The sequence below is a fragment of the Vigna umbellata genome, chromosome 2 (assembly GCF_029865625.1).
Source record: "Vigna umbellata cultivar VRB3 chromosome 2, Vumbellata_1.0, whole genome shotgun sequence".
Lineage (NCBI taxonomy): Eukaryota > Viridiplantae > Streptophyta > Magnoliopsida > Fabales > Fabaceae > Vigna > Vigna umbellata.
In genome coordinates this window covers 4,842,208-4,856,980 of record NC_142166.1, presented here as the reverse complement: position 1 = coordinate 4,856,980, position 14,773 = coordinate 4,842,208, and the positions used below count along the sequence as shown (strand labels likewise).

At 31.3% G+C, this 14,773-nt stretch overlaps 2 protein-coding genes across 3 annotated transcripts; both read right to left on the bottom strand.

The window, feature by feature from the left end:
- Positions 1 to 896: 896 nt before the first annotated feature.
- LOC124821516 (RNA-binding KH domain-containing protein PEPPER-like) lies at positions 897 to 7,977 on the bottom strand. 2 transcript variants are annotated; one of them, XM_047293404.2, is made up of 6 exons: positions 7,563 to 7,977; positions 6,245 to 6,500; positions 3,782 to 3,930; positions 2,703 to 2,957; positions 2,011 to 2,202; positions 897 to 1,365 (listed from the first exon to the last, which is right to left on the bottom strand). In XM_047293404.2, the coding sequence occupies exons 1-6, from the start codon at positions 7,854 to 7,856 to the stop codon at positions 1,186 to 1,188; spliced, it is 1,326 nt and encodes a 441-aa protein (XP_047149360.1). In that variant the 5' UTR covers positions 7,857 to 7,977; the 3' UTR covers positions 897 to 1,185. The 2 variants fall into 2 exon arrangements, with proteins under 2 accessions (XP_047149360.1, XP_087961959.1); XM_088105833.1 differs by having other exon boundaries at positions 6,305 to 6,500.
- Positions 7,978 to 12,472: 4,495 nt separating this feature from the next.
- LOC124821521 (uncharacterized) lies at positions 12,473 to 13,208 on the bottom strand. The gene has a single exon (XM_047293411.1). It carries the CDS (start codon positions 13,158 to 13,160, stop codon positions 12,609 to 12,611), a length of 552 nt encoding a protein of 183 aa, XP_047149367.1. The 5' UTR covers positions 13,161 to 13,208; the 3' UTR covers positions 12,473 to 12,608.
- Between the last annotated feature and the right edge of the window lie 1,565 nt (positions 13,209 to 14,773).

Sequence of the window (14,773 nt, the reverse complement as noted above, 5' to 3'; positions counted from 1 at the left end):
TTTGTTTTATATAATTATTACTTTATAAAATGAGTTAATTTATAAGTATATGAACAAAATCAATCTTAAGTAACCAACTTAGGTCAAACAAAAAAAAGGATCTAATCTAATATACGTCAAAAAAGTTTTGTTGGAAAATGATTCAAATCAGTATGGACTGCCTCGTCACATTTAAGTTAAAAGTGAGATAACTCAAATTAATTTACCTTTTGTTAAGTTATAAATTTTATAATTAATTATGACTTGTTACATATTAGTGGATTAAGTATGATAATTTATTTAAGCATATTTTACTTGTTGTGTATATCTATTATAATATAATACATATTTAATGTTGTATTTTGAAATATCCATTCTAGTACAAATTTAATATTAAATTCTGAAATATATAATTCAGAATACAAAATTTGTATTTTGGAATATATAATCTACAATCCAAATTTTTCCAAATTATGCCCTTCAAAATGTCTTTAAATAGTGCATTTCGGAACTCACGATGAAAATGATAACTACGTGATAAAATTGGAATTTTAAAACATACAGGAGTGTAATGAAGGTGCGTAAAGAATCAAGCCGAGATCAAACCTAAAAAAAATGTCCATATGTTGCAGAAACCTCAGGAACATGATAAATTGCTAAATTGTATACAAGCAAAATACGCGAGAATTTTGAATTATTTATTTGAAACTTGTAAAAGTTTTGGCAATTTAACATATGATAAAAGTACTCAAATGATGTTTTAACTCAACAAACATATCATCAATAGGTTTTCATAAAATCAATTGATGACTAAAATATTTTTATGAATCACATTTAAAAAAACATTCTTGTTTCAGATAAACATAATTAACAAAACTAATTACTTAATTAACTAATGTGACCGTACACGTTTGACATACTTAGCAAATAGTATAAAGATATTTGATATCGCAGCTGCTCCACATGCGCACTTAACAAAAACAAAATAGTCAAAATGGCTAAATGACATTTGATTACATTTTCTGTAAAAATTCTGATCTACTGGCCACCTCTCTAAAATTAACCACGATACAAGATGATATCAATGAAATACATAAAAACAAGCTCTTCTGAGGTTTCATGATATATGCAAGCGTTACTAGCCTCCCATCAGACCCAATTAGAAAGAAATTGGTCTAAAAGGAGTACCCTTGCACATAAATCAATTTAAAGCCTGAAAGTACTGTAGTCTCCTAAACCAGAAGATCCATAACCTGTGTATGGTTGTGATGACAACGAAGATGGGAGGCGTGATGCAGTGCCCAATTGAGAGTACGAAGACCTCGAACCTGCATCTAACCTGCCGTAATTCATACTGACAGGTTCTTTGTGAGTGCTTATAAAATCCTGCAATGCAGATGGGAAAGAATTTCTGTGAGCAAAAGCTAAAGTAATCAACTATTCGGAAAATATAATATCAAATTTTCACACTTATGCTTAATTTTGTCCTGTGAAAATCTCAGGTAGAACTGATGAAGTGAAAAAACCAACTATGAACTTCCGACAAAATAGTGACACTGCAAGATGTCTTTAAAATGTTCCAACTTTATACAGAGTTATTTGAAACCAAAATTACCATGCTTGCATGAGACCTCTACTCTTGCATATTCACAAAGAACTACAAGAACAATCGTAATCATCTTTCATTTCCTACTTCTCTACTATTAATAGAACTTATTCTTTCAATCCTCACATCGCACTATCAAGTAACACCCAAGTGATAAAAGACTTCAGTCAAGAAGATGAAGAAGAGGAAAACAGGTAATAGCGAGAGTGATCCTAAAGAATTCTACTAAATGAAGGACTAGTGGCTACAGAAAGAGCAACTAGGTCAGATGTAAAAATAAGACCTCCCCGTGCATAAATACCAACAAACACCACATCTGACCGTGCAGATATGCTTATGTAAATATGATAATCATACAGGAGGTAACAGAAACAGAAATATATAACTGCATTCTTTGCGAGAAAAGGCCCTCTGAAGTCTCCTACCTGAATTAACTGTTGCGCTGTTTGAACCTCAGATGAGGTGCCTTTTATTTCTACAATGATTTCATCAGGCACCCTGCTCTCTTGCACAGTCAATACAGCACCACTGGTGCGACGAATGTAATCAATATTAGTCCCTTGAATACCAATGATGTCTTCTGCATAGGATAGTGGTATTTGCATCGTTTGTATTACCTAAAAAGCGGGCATAATTGGGTGAATGAAGAGTACAGTGACTATTAACAAATCAACAGAAGAGATAAATAAACAAAATATATAGACTGAAGAATGAGCACACGTTTGCTTTTAGCTTACTACAGAAGAAGTCAATAAAAATTATATGCTATGACAAATTTTAAACACCCACATCATAACCAGCCATAGAGCCAGATCATCATCCGATAAACAGTCACAGATGTATATTCTTTTGTAGCGGGTAAAACTTCATAATACACATACACACACATATGTATATACATAGATATAGATATATTCTTTTGCAATAAGTAGTGAAATTTGACAAAATAGATACATACACATAAATCTTTTCGCAATAGGTTGAAAAAAATAACAGATTATTTTGGAACAAGTAGTAAAACTAAACAAAATATAGGAATCACATATACCAGTCTCTTTCCCAAGTAAATTTCATGCAAGAAAATCAACAGAAAACATGTGAGGGGAATATAACTAACCGTAGTAACGATAGGAGCACTAACACGGCCTAGGGCAGAAGAACGAACACCAGAAAGTGAAGAATCCTGCCCATAGAGAGACATGGTGGAAGAAGGGAGCAATGAGTCCAATTGACTTTCACGCTCAGCTAAGATAGAATCCCTTTTTGTTGGAAGAGGCATATCGGGAAATACACTGGTACGTGAAGTACTATTCAACAATGACTTGTCAGACCAGGCCTCTGCTTGACGGTCTTGCGAGATTGGTGCATTGAACTTAACAACACAGAAATCAAGTACAATAGTATAAGTATATAGACAAAATCAGAAAATAATATATCTTACATTTCTAGTGAACTGTCACCATATTAACAAGAATACAGTGGCAGCTCAAAACAGAGAATATACATCATAAATAACAAAGTCTGATTCTGGAAGTTATAATTCTAAGTTAGGAAGCTACTAGAGAGCTACTTTTATATCAATTTCAGATTAGACAGTTATAGGAAACTAATATGATATGAAAGTTATAGTGATATGTAAATTGTGTTACTGTCTTACAGACTGGTAAAAGGCAATATGTCTCAGGATGTTATTCCTTGTGCTTTGCAGGAGGATACAATTAGGGGAAACTTGTATTTGTAGTTAATGTGGCCTATAACTCTAAGGATCTGAAAACGGTTCACCTTGATCAGCCATTAACTTTTGATTTGTATCCATAGGAGTATCAATGGGTTTGTACTCAGTCATGCTTGTTTCCTTCATAATGTCAAAGCATATTTTCTCTGTGATATCACAATGCCTTCCTTGATTGGGCCACCTCAATACCAATAAAGTATTTTAAACAACCAAATATTTGATTTGAAAGCAACAAAACAAGATTTACTTAGTTAAGAAAGTCAGAATTCAGTATTTCACTTCTTGACTCCAACATATAGTAAAAGAAAATACTACCTAAAAAAGGCATCATGAGTAGAGATTTCAAAAAGGGTGAAATAACCTCCAAAATAGAAAAAGCAAAACATATCAGAAAACTAAAAAATTGAAGACATGGCAAAGCTGCACAATTCAGTGCATATCTTATATGGAAACCTTCTTACATTTCTCTCAAACAGGGGAAGAACGCTGTGATCAACCAAAAATTTCCTCAGATGGCCAACTACTGCTTCCAGAGCTTTAAGGACCTTCAAGGTTTCTCCCTGAATTTCCACAATCCTCTCATCCGCAGTAGCATAAAATTGCACCTCATCTTCATGAAAATGATTTGCCATTAAAATAATATATTGTAGTTTAAATCATTGCATGCAAACTGGAAGCCGTGCTATGGTGAAACAAGAGAAAAGATGCATTCAGATTATTATTTTATTGCACCCAGATATAACAATAAATATGGAATTTAAGAAATGAATAGTCTGGAAGAGGTCTTATTATAATCTGGGAACAGTAATATTGCATTTAAAGGAATATTGCGATTTAAAATGTTAGATGTGTTTTACAAAGATCTCAATATAGAGAATGGAGAGTTTAAGATATATAAGCTTGCTAATATAGAAAAAGAAAGACAAAAAGATTTGGATCAAGATATATCATGAATGAAGGGAAAGTTCTGGTCACAAATCAAAAAATCAAAGAGTGAGAATAGAATTATTTTTGTAAGCTTTTCAAATATGGGCAAATATCTGCTCCTAGTATGGAGGAGAAATCCAAGAGGAAGAACAAAAGTTCGCTTACTATTGTAGAATTTAACCTGGGGAAGCAAAGAAGCCCTCAAAAGGATAGACAATGAAAGAGCTGTTGATCCAATTGGTCTTCCTATTTAAGTTTGGTAGTGTATAGGAGAATACGACATGATTCAAATCTCTGAGCTATTCAATGAGATTTTGAGATATAAGAGAATGTCAAATGAGGGACAGAAGAGTATTTTAGTTCCTATACTTAAGAACAAGGTAAATATTTAGAATACCTTAAACTACAGGTGTATGAAACTTATGAGTTACATTATAACAATAAGGAAAAAGGTGATTGAGAGCATAGTTTAGACAAAAACGGGGATTGCAGAGAAATAATTTGGTTTTATGCTGTGAGGGTCTATAAAACAATAGTAATTTATCTTTTACATGGGTTGATGATGGAAAGATATCAGAGCAAAAAAGAAAGGGACATACATGATTTTTATTAACTTGAAGAAACTTATGAGCAGGTGCAAAAAGAAGTCTGTTGACTTGTGAAAGATGTTAAAACATGTTTTCCTTTTTAATGGCTTATACTGTGGATATACAAGACATGTGGTAACTACTAGTGCCAAAACTCCAAGAGACGAGACTTGGGACTTCCCTGTAGGAATAACTAGATAAGTTTACATCAAGCCTCAACCTTATGTCCTTGTTTAACTTTAATCTAATTTTGAACGTACTTACTCAGAACACAATTTCCCTAATTGTATGTTTTTTGTGAATGATATATAATTTTGATCAAGGAACCAAGCGAAGTTAACTTTAAACTTAAGCTTTGGAAACAGACTTCAGAAACAAAAGGTCACTTAAGTTGAAGACAACATATGCATGGCAATTTTAACAAGAGACAAGAGAGATACAACTAAAAAAAATGAGTCAAGAGGTCATACCACAAGTTTCTAAGTTTAAATATCTAGAGTCCATATTACAAAATAATGAGAAAATCACACAACAATACAAGTGGGATGGCCAAAATGGAAAAAGAGATTACAGGTTATTTGTGATGAGAAAATACCTCCCAAACTCAAAGACAAGTTTTATTTACTGCTATACATCCAATAATACAATAGAGTTGTGAATGTTGGTCGCTATGATGACAAAAAAAGGTGAGAGTTGCATAAATGAGAAATTTTAAGATGGAATACGTTGAGAATGACAAGAACGGTTCAAAGATAGCCTATTTTGATAAGCTACACCAAAAAGCTAATTGAAATAAGTTGTAAAGAACTTCTGGGGCTCCAGATATTTTCATAAACTAAAATAAGCTCTTCCAAGCACCCCTTTATTACCTTGAACTGTACTTCGCTCTTTACCTTCTACAATACTTAACATACACATGCAATATTTGAAAAGAAAAACGATTTAGGGAAGTTGACAGTATGGCTGTGGCACACATTCATGACTAATCAATAGACAGATAATTAATTACTCATTTAAATTTCTCAATAGATGATCACAAAGACAAAATCTTGCAATCTACCTTGAAGGAAAACTGTCACTCCAGCCAAGATGAAAATGTCAACATAACTCAAATAAACAAATGAGAGCAGCAAACATTAACTGCAATTTCTTAGTAAAGAAACATTGGTAAAATCATTCTCTAACCATATAAAAGTAGTGGTAGCATACAATATCTCTGACACAATAATCATAAAAAGAAAGTATCCGACATAGAAAATAAATTGTCATCTACAATTATGGACATCCTTAAACATCAATGTTTTTCTACAGTAATACCCCCATAATATGTGTCTGTGTGCATTAAAGGATTCGCATGTAGAAGAAACCCAAATGATTGCATTATATCCATGCAGAAAATAGGAAGCATACCTACTGACAGCACTCTAACAGAAGCACTGGTATTCTCCTGGATAGATTTTATTAACGAACCTTGCTTTCCAATCAAACTAATAGCCTGTGTCGATGCAACCAATAGACGGATGGAACAAAATGCAAGACCAGCAGTAGATTCTTTATTCTCAGCATCAATTTCAGATAATCCAAAGACACGCTTGAATATCCTTATCACCGCATCCATTGCAGGGGAAAGGGCTGCCTCTGTCTCTTCCCTCCCGGATACAAGTACCTATGAGAAATATAAAAAAAAAAAAAAAAAACAAATTAAGTATAAAACAGAAACTAATACACAAATATATAGAGTCCATCATCAAAGGAAGACATACAAAAGAGTAGATGTGCATGCATACATTTCTCGTTTGAACAACAACATAAAAGCAACTGAACCATAGAGTTAGCTTCCATTCACTTTCTATAGGAAACTAAATAACATTCTAGGCACATACGCTTGAAGATTCTATACAGGAGTCATGCTGATAATCCACATGAACAAGAATAAAAAGCAACACTTTGACATGGAAAGAAAGACACGGACACATAGTAATGAAGTAATGATAAAATTGAAGTTGAACAACGAAAGCGAACATAAAACCCAAAATATAACACCAACTAAAATATACACTTAATGTGAGGAAGGTATAAGTAAAGCAGAACGCAGAAAAACCCAACGAAAAGAACAAATAGACCAGACAAAAAGCGGAAACAATTATATCTATATGTCACTGAATTTAATCGGAATCGGTTCACCATCATTCAACTACGGATAGTAATGTAATTGAAAATTATTGAACTTTATGACAATTAAACTTGAAAACAATGCTAATTAAACCCTAAAATTCGAATTTTGATTTCTACTGTATTGAAATTGAAATAAACATACAATTGACAGAATAAAAAATCAACTACATACTTTAACACCATGGCTTCCTAAATAAGAGAAGTGGAACAGCGTTGTCATAGAATTTTTTCCACAGAGACTGTAGAATCATTCACTTATTGAACCTCGAGTTTAGGGTAGCATGTAATGCAATTACAATAATCCTAACTTGAAACAACTGATTGAGCGAGAACAGTCACGCGCTTGGTGGTACATTAGCATGGAAATTAAAGGAAGGGAACAGAAGAAGCAGTGAAGAAAGCACAAAAACAAAAGCGACTACTTCTAGGGTATCAATCACTTTTGCGGTGCTAGAAAGAGTTGGAATAAAAGCATAAAACTTGAAATTTCGAAAAAGAAAAAGGATATGAAAACCCTAGACAGAGGGAGAGATTAGGTGCAATTGAGACTTACAATTCGATCAGGAGTGCCAAGAGGAGCGTCAAGAACGCGAATGCGAGATCGTGTCTCTTCACACATCTTCTTTATCAGTTCTCCCTTGCGCCCTATGATGCTCCCAACCTTCCCCACTGGCACGATGAGACGGAATACGCAATCCCCAGGCCACCCTAGCCACCTCCTTTCCGGAGGAGGCGCCGCCGCAGTGGTGTCAGCCTCCGCCTCGGCCGGTGGCTGTGCGGCGGAGACATTGTCCGGTGTTAGTAGGTTGCCGGCGGAACCGTTCTGGAGTGGTTGTGCGGTGGCCATATGAGAGAGACGAAAAGGGTTGTGAAGTTAAGGTCTTGAGAGTCTGAAGGAAAATGAACACACCGGAGCTTGCCTCTATTGCTTAGCTTCACTGTGAGTTTTCTGTTTTTGGTTATGGAGTCTTTAATCCTCAAATTTAAATTTATATATTTTATTTTTTATTTACATTTTTCCTTAAATCCATGTTTTAGTCTTACAAATATGAATTTGTAAATTTTATGTCCATGTATTTAAGAAATGTTAAAGATAAATAATTTATTGAGTTCTTTAATTTGAAAAGTAATTATAAATTTTATATTTTTTAATTAAATATCTGTTATTTGAGTGAATTTATAATTAGAGTGACAGGAGTTACCTTATATCATATTACTTATTACTTGTATGTCTTTATATGAAAAATTAAAGAGTATTTAATTAAAATTTAAGTCCTTCATAAATATATATGTGAAATTTAAATTAAGTTTTAATTGAAGATTTTGGTTTTATTGATAGTTTTCTGTTACATTAAATTGAGGTGGCATCATCTTTTAATTTTAATTTTGCAGTTTCAAACAAGATATAATTAAATTAAACAGTAGAAAGTTGAAGTTTTCAAATACGTGTGCTACCTACGTATGGTATGTCTATTTCTTTTTAGCAAAAATTAATTAAACTATAAAATATTTTTTATTAGAAATAATTATAAAAATAACTAATATTCTTATAAAATCGAATACATCTTGCAAAGGATTTCTCTAACACTTCAAACATTACAAGTTATTTCACATTTTCTTATCGAAATATTTCAAATACTCATTTCTTTGAATTGAAAATTGATATGTATGCAGAAGACATTATAACGTTTGAATTATCTAATAATAAATACAATAATAATGATTAATCTATTAATTATCTTGTAAACACTCTTATCTTAAATAAATAATAGTTTATGTTTCCTTGCAGTAATTATAATTACTAATTAAGATTAATTTATTTAATGATATTTAATGATATTTAATTTTATAAATGATTATTAAAAAGATAAAATTGAAAAATATTTGTTTATTATGAATAATTTTTTGAATGTAAAAAAAAAGTCCGGTAAAATTGAAAAAGAAATTATGCACACTAAAATAAGAATAATATCTATATAGTATATAATAAGATAACATTATTTCGTATTATAAAACAAACATTAAATAATCAAATCAATGAAAACAAAACTATTTTTGTTATAAAATATTACAAATTCGTAACTTTTTTTTTCTCATTGTTCAAGTTTATGGTATTTTTCTTGATATTACAAAATCAAATAGTCACCTAATTACTGAGAGAAATCCAATTGAAAATACAAATATTTTAAACATTTAAAAAATAAATAATAATAATGAATTAAATTGAAAATATTAAAATTTATTAAAGATCACAATTTAATGTTATTTATTATTTTCTATGTCAAACACATGCAGAGTAATAATCACATCATTCTTCTCGACAATAAAACAAAAATAAGAAAAACTTAATTGAAAAATATACATACTTTTCTATACTAAATAAAACACAAATTCTTCAAAAAAAATCAATTAAAAACATAAAAAATTGTCAAAATTTTGAAATTTAATTAAGTATAATTTTTTTTATAAATAACTTCAAATGTTTTATATACAATAAGTTATTTGAGTAAAAAAATGTTGAGTAATAGTGAAATTTAAAAATATAAATAATTTTTAATTTATATCTCTTTTAATTGATTAGGACTTTTTACTAACGCTAATAGAAACTATTTTTTATTTCTTAATGATTGTCATAAACTTTTTGTTAATATTTATAAATTATTTATTTATTTTTTAATGTTAATAGAAAAATATTTTATCAATATTAATTGTGATTATTTTTTTTGTTAATATTAGCTGAATTTTTTTTCAACCAATATGGATGAGAAGTCAAAACAAAATTTTCAATTAATAACATTAAAATATAATTTCTGTCAGTGTTAACGTAAACAACTATCGTTAAAATAATCTTTATTAATATTAATGGATAAAAAGTTTTGTTAATATTAATTTAAATAATTTCACAAACTTGAAGTAAAAGATATTCTACGAGAGTACATTATGAAAAAAAATGTATATTTAAGTAAACTTTATACTTCGTTATACTTGAAATGTTTTATAAAGAATTAAAATTAAAAATTAAAGCAAAGTTGATGTAAAATAAAGGTTTAATACCTATTTTGGTCCCTCTTTTTGTAGGGTCTCTTTTCTTTCAAAAGTTCATTAACATCCTACTTCTCGCAAAAACGATGCACGTTAGTCCTTTTTGGTTACGGTGTTAAAAAGACTAACGGCACAACTATCTAGCTGGCAAAAAACTGATGAGTTGTACCGTTTTGGTTCACGTGTTAATATTTAATTGCTTATTCATCCTGAAAGCAAAAGGATTCATTGCTTATTCAGCTCATCTCCATTTATGGTCCAATCAAGTTTTCCATCTCCATTTATGGTCCAATCAAGTTTTCCATCAAGTGAGCCCCAGTTAGTGAAAGTGGAGACCTTTGGAGAAGGAACCTCAGAATGATGGTCCACCATGCTTCACTCGATAAAGCTATGGCTACACTTAGCAAAAGCAACAGCTCTTGGATTCAAAGCCATCGAGGCTCCTTCAACAGATGGATCAACCCTGAAGGATCTTGATCCAACCATGTTTGAGGTGGAAAGGCCCGAGGAATAGCCCCCCAGCTGCTAGTTCATATTGAACGCATTTGGATTCCAGTTGGAGATTATAACTGAGGTCCTGCAACATCAAGTGAGATTCCATGGAATTTAGACAAAATTGATTATTCAAGAGATCCAAAGCTATCATCAAGGTTTGATCTCTTCACCCCTGAAAGCCTGTTTAACTCCCCAATGTGATCACTCATAGAAACACGAAAAGATGGACTATTAGGCATGGAATTTTTCCAGTTAGGAGAGGAAAGACCAGACATGTCATCCATCATCAACTGTTGTCTATGCCGATGAGCTTCAAGTCCAAGCAGTTCAAAATCCAAATCAATGTCTCTTGCAGTTGAAGCAGTCTTCAATCTATTTTTGGGCAACAGCAGGGTGGGGAGCCGCAGGAGGGATTTGTCGCCCCTTCCTGCATTGTATTTCTAAACTGTTTGTTTGTTTTGAGTGCGGAAGGGCGGGGAGATAGGGCGGGCGTAGTAGCGCAGAGGGGAAAAGGGAATTAGGGTTTGAGTGGAAAGGACGCCGTAAGCAAAAAGGATCCACTTAAACTGTTTTTGCGAAAAGTAGGATTTTAGTGAACTTTAAAAAAAAAAAGAGGACAATTTTGAACGGACCTTACAAATCGAGAGACCAAAATAGGTATTAAACCTAAAATAAAATTATTCAAGTTTTTATATGTAGAAAGTACTCATCTTAAAGTGAAGGTTTAATGTCTCAATAGATCCCTATTTTCATCCAGAATTTGAAATAGGTCCCTTTCTTTTTCGGCATCTCAATTGAGTCCTTATTTTTGTAAAATTGAATCAAATAGGACATTTCCGTCAAATTGAAATGACGCCGTCATTATTTTCACCCAGAAATAAAGCATATTCTTCCTAACGGCGTCATTTTAATTTGACGGAAAGGTCCTATTTGATTCAATTTTACAAAAATAAGGACTCAATTGAGATGCCGAAAAAGAAAGAGACCTATTTCAAATTTGGGTGAAAATAGGGACCTAGAGACATTAAACCTAAAGTGAATTCAACTTTTTGATCATTGAAATATTAATGATATAGATTTTTATTAGCAACCTAATTACAGTTGAATTATTAATAATCACATTTTATCTTAATTATTAATAATCACATTTTATCTTAAGTTGTTTGGTATTAAAATTAATTAATGAATTAGTAAGCCTCTATAATCTTCCAATTTTAATGATAATTTGTTCATATTCCTGACAGTAGACCGTCCAATACCTAACGATCATCCATTTCCGTCAAATGACCTGGGCTCCACTGGCTCTTCCACCGTCTTGGCTTCCTTTTCTACTTATGCTATGCTCCCCTTCACCCTTCTGCTTACAAGTTATATTAAATGCTCTCTACTAATATAAAAAGGTACTCCGTAAAAGAAGAATTTGCTTTAACTGCGTTAAACTATATATAAAGAAATAAAATTATGAATTTTCTTCAAACTGAAATTTAAAACTTTTTATTTGATTTTCATGCATCCTATCCATAATTAATTTCCCGTATGTATATATGTGCGAATCCAAATATAGTAAAATCTGCCAATACTAATATTTATATTAATATTCAGGAATCCACATATATTAATATTCAGGTGATTAAAAAAGTGAGTTAAAAATGTGCGATAGTCATAACTTAGGCATACTTAACTATTTATAAATTTCAATCTATTGATTTTCAAATTACTGAAGACATGCACCTATTATTACCCAATATATTAATTATATTATTGATTCGCCATTTTAAACCAAACATGTTATCATGGAGTTATCGGATAATAAATTTTCGTTGTTAAAATGAAAAGGTGGTATTTTTCCAATATCTTTACCAACAGTTTTAACCGCCATTGTTAGTGTTGACGTAAAGTTAAAAAGAGAAAGAGGAAACGTGTGTGTAATTTCTGAAACACTGTTAGTTATTCATCTTTTGAAGAGCCTTCGTGTTGCGGTACAAAGAAAGAAAAAGTACGCCAACTGAAGATTGGATGAAGAAAAGAGTTACAGAGATGGATGCATGCACAGCAGAGGTTTTTAGAGTTTGATGGGATGAAGAAGGAGCCTGCTGACGGCGATGGCAATGTTGCAGAGCTTGCGGAAGTTGACGCTCTGAACGGAGAGAACGTCGTCGTCGCCGGGGATGGAGGCGTCGCAGGTGTCGATTGCAGCCAAGGCAGCTTTGAGCCAAAGGCGTGTATCGGTTTTGGTATCAATCAAGAGAGCGGCAATGGTGTCCTCCAACTGGCTCTCTGCGTCGAGAATGGTCTCCTTGCAATCGGCCAAACCTTGTTGAACATCGGGGCTGAGGCTATCGTCGTCGATGAGAATTTTGGTTTCTCCGAGGATCCCAGAAGCGTTGGTGGCAGCAACCCTGAGAGAAATGATTGCCAAGTCTCTGAGGTCTGCGTTAGGGCTTCTGAGAGGGTCTGAAGAGAGAACCTGAACACACAGGTTTCTGGTTGCGGAGAGTGTGCATACCTTCTCGATTAGATTCTTTCCTTTCAGTGTTTCAACTGCTGTTGCCTGGTGTGCCATTGCAACCATGCACACAACCGACACCCAGAAGAATTTTGTTGAGTGTTCCATTTTTTATTTGGAACAAAGAGGTTTTCTTCTTCTGGGTTTGGTCGTGTGTTGCAGACCAGGACGAGGAATAACTGAACTCTAAGGGAAACATTTATAGTGCTGTCTCTTTAATTCTTCATACTTAATTAAGAATTTGTTATATCTTCAATGCTTAATTTTAGCACAATATCTAACTGTATTTTGTGTTTACGTGGTTATTATCATGTCTTCCTCTCTATTTTTTCGGCTTCTCAATGGACTTCTTCAACTATAATTATCAGTTATCAGTATAAATAGAAAAAGTTTTACTATAATTATCAGTTATATTTTTATCTAATAAGAAGCATCGAATGGAATCGAAAATAATTACTGTAAGAGCTAATATATTGAGACTTCGATTACGTAATAATTATCATTTTTCACTTAGATTGATTTAAAATTTAACATTTTACATGAAATCTAAGTCCAACTACTTAAAATTTGCTATCATATATATGCAATCTAGTTTAACATACACATAATTATTTATGAATTATAAAAGGGTTATTTATGCATTTATTAATTTTCATTATATGCCAAATCTAGTTTATCTTACTTAAAAGTTAAAATCCTACATCAAATTTAGGTTAATTGACAAGAAAATTGTCACTCCACACGGAATCTAAGTAAACCGATCTAAAACCTGTCATTTTATACTGAATCTTGATCAATAGGACACAAAATTATTTTATTTGAAATATTGGACCATCAATATAATAATGATAAGACGAAACATTTTGTACGTAAATAATGTTTTAATGTTTAAAATAATGAGTGATGTTTTTAATGTTTAAGATTTTTTCTTGAAATCTAAGATATTTTTTCCCATAAAATTTATTAAATTTTATACTCTATTTGTTATTTCTGCGTTGAGAGCAATTAAATAAAAATAAAAATCTTAAAAAAAAAACTTAATAATAAGGAAAGGTATAATATTTTAAAAGATATAGAAATACATATAAAATAATTTCACATTTTTATTCTATTAAAATTGTTACATATGTTTCAAATATTTTGTTGCATGAAAAAATTAGTATAATAATATATTTAATTTTAGACTTAATTTAAGTTTTTCTAGTATTTTTAACTAAATTTGTATTCCTTTTCTTTAGTAATGTGAGGATTTAAAATTACTTTTTAATCAAATTTCAATCACTTAATTTTTTCGGTTAATTAGATTACATGAATGTTATAAGATTAATATAAAATAATATTAGTTCGGTTTTATGGTTAATATAAAATAATGTTATGATTAATAAAAAATTAATAACTTTTATTACTTAATTTAAAATATGTTGAATAATAAAATTGTTATGTTCTTATACGACTTTATAAACTATAGGTATTACAAACTACTTACAAAAATCAATAGACTAAGTGGTGATAATGGCCTCAATTTATATTACTCGTAATTTCCTTCTATATCAATTATACATTTTCACATTTTATAATCTTGAAAGGTGACACGGTTAAAATATAAAAATATTACTCAATAAACGAAAATAAATTTAATAGAAATTCATTTAAAAATAATTAGAATTATAAAGAACTTGAAACTTGATTAAACATTAGTATTATTATTCAATTTTAGTTTT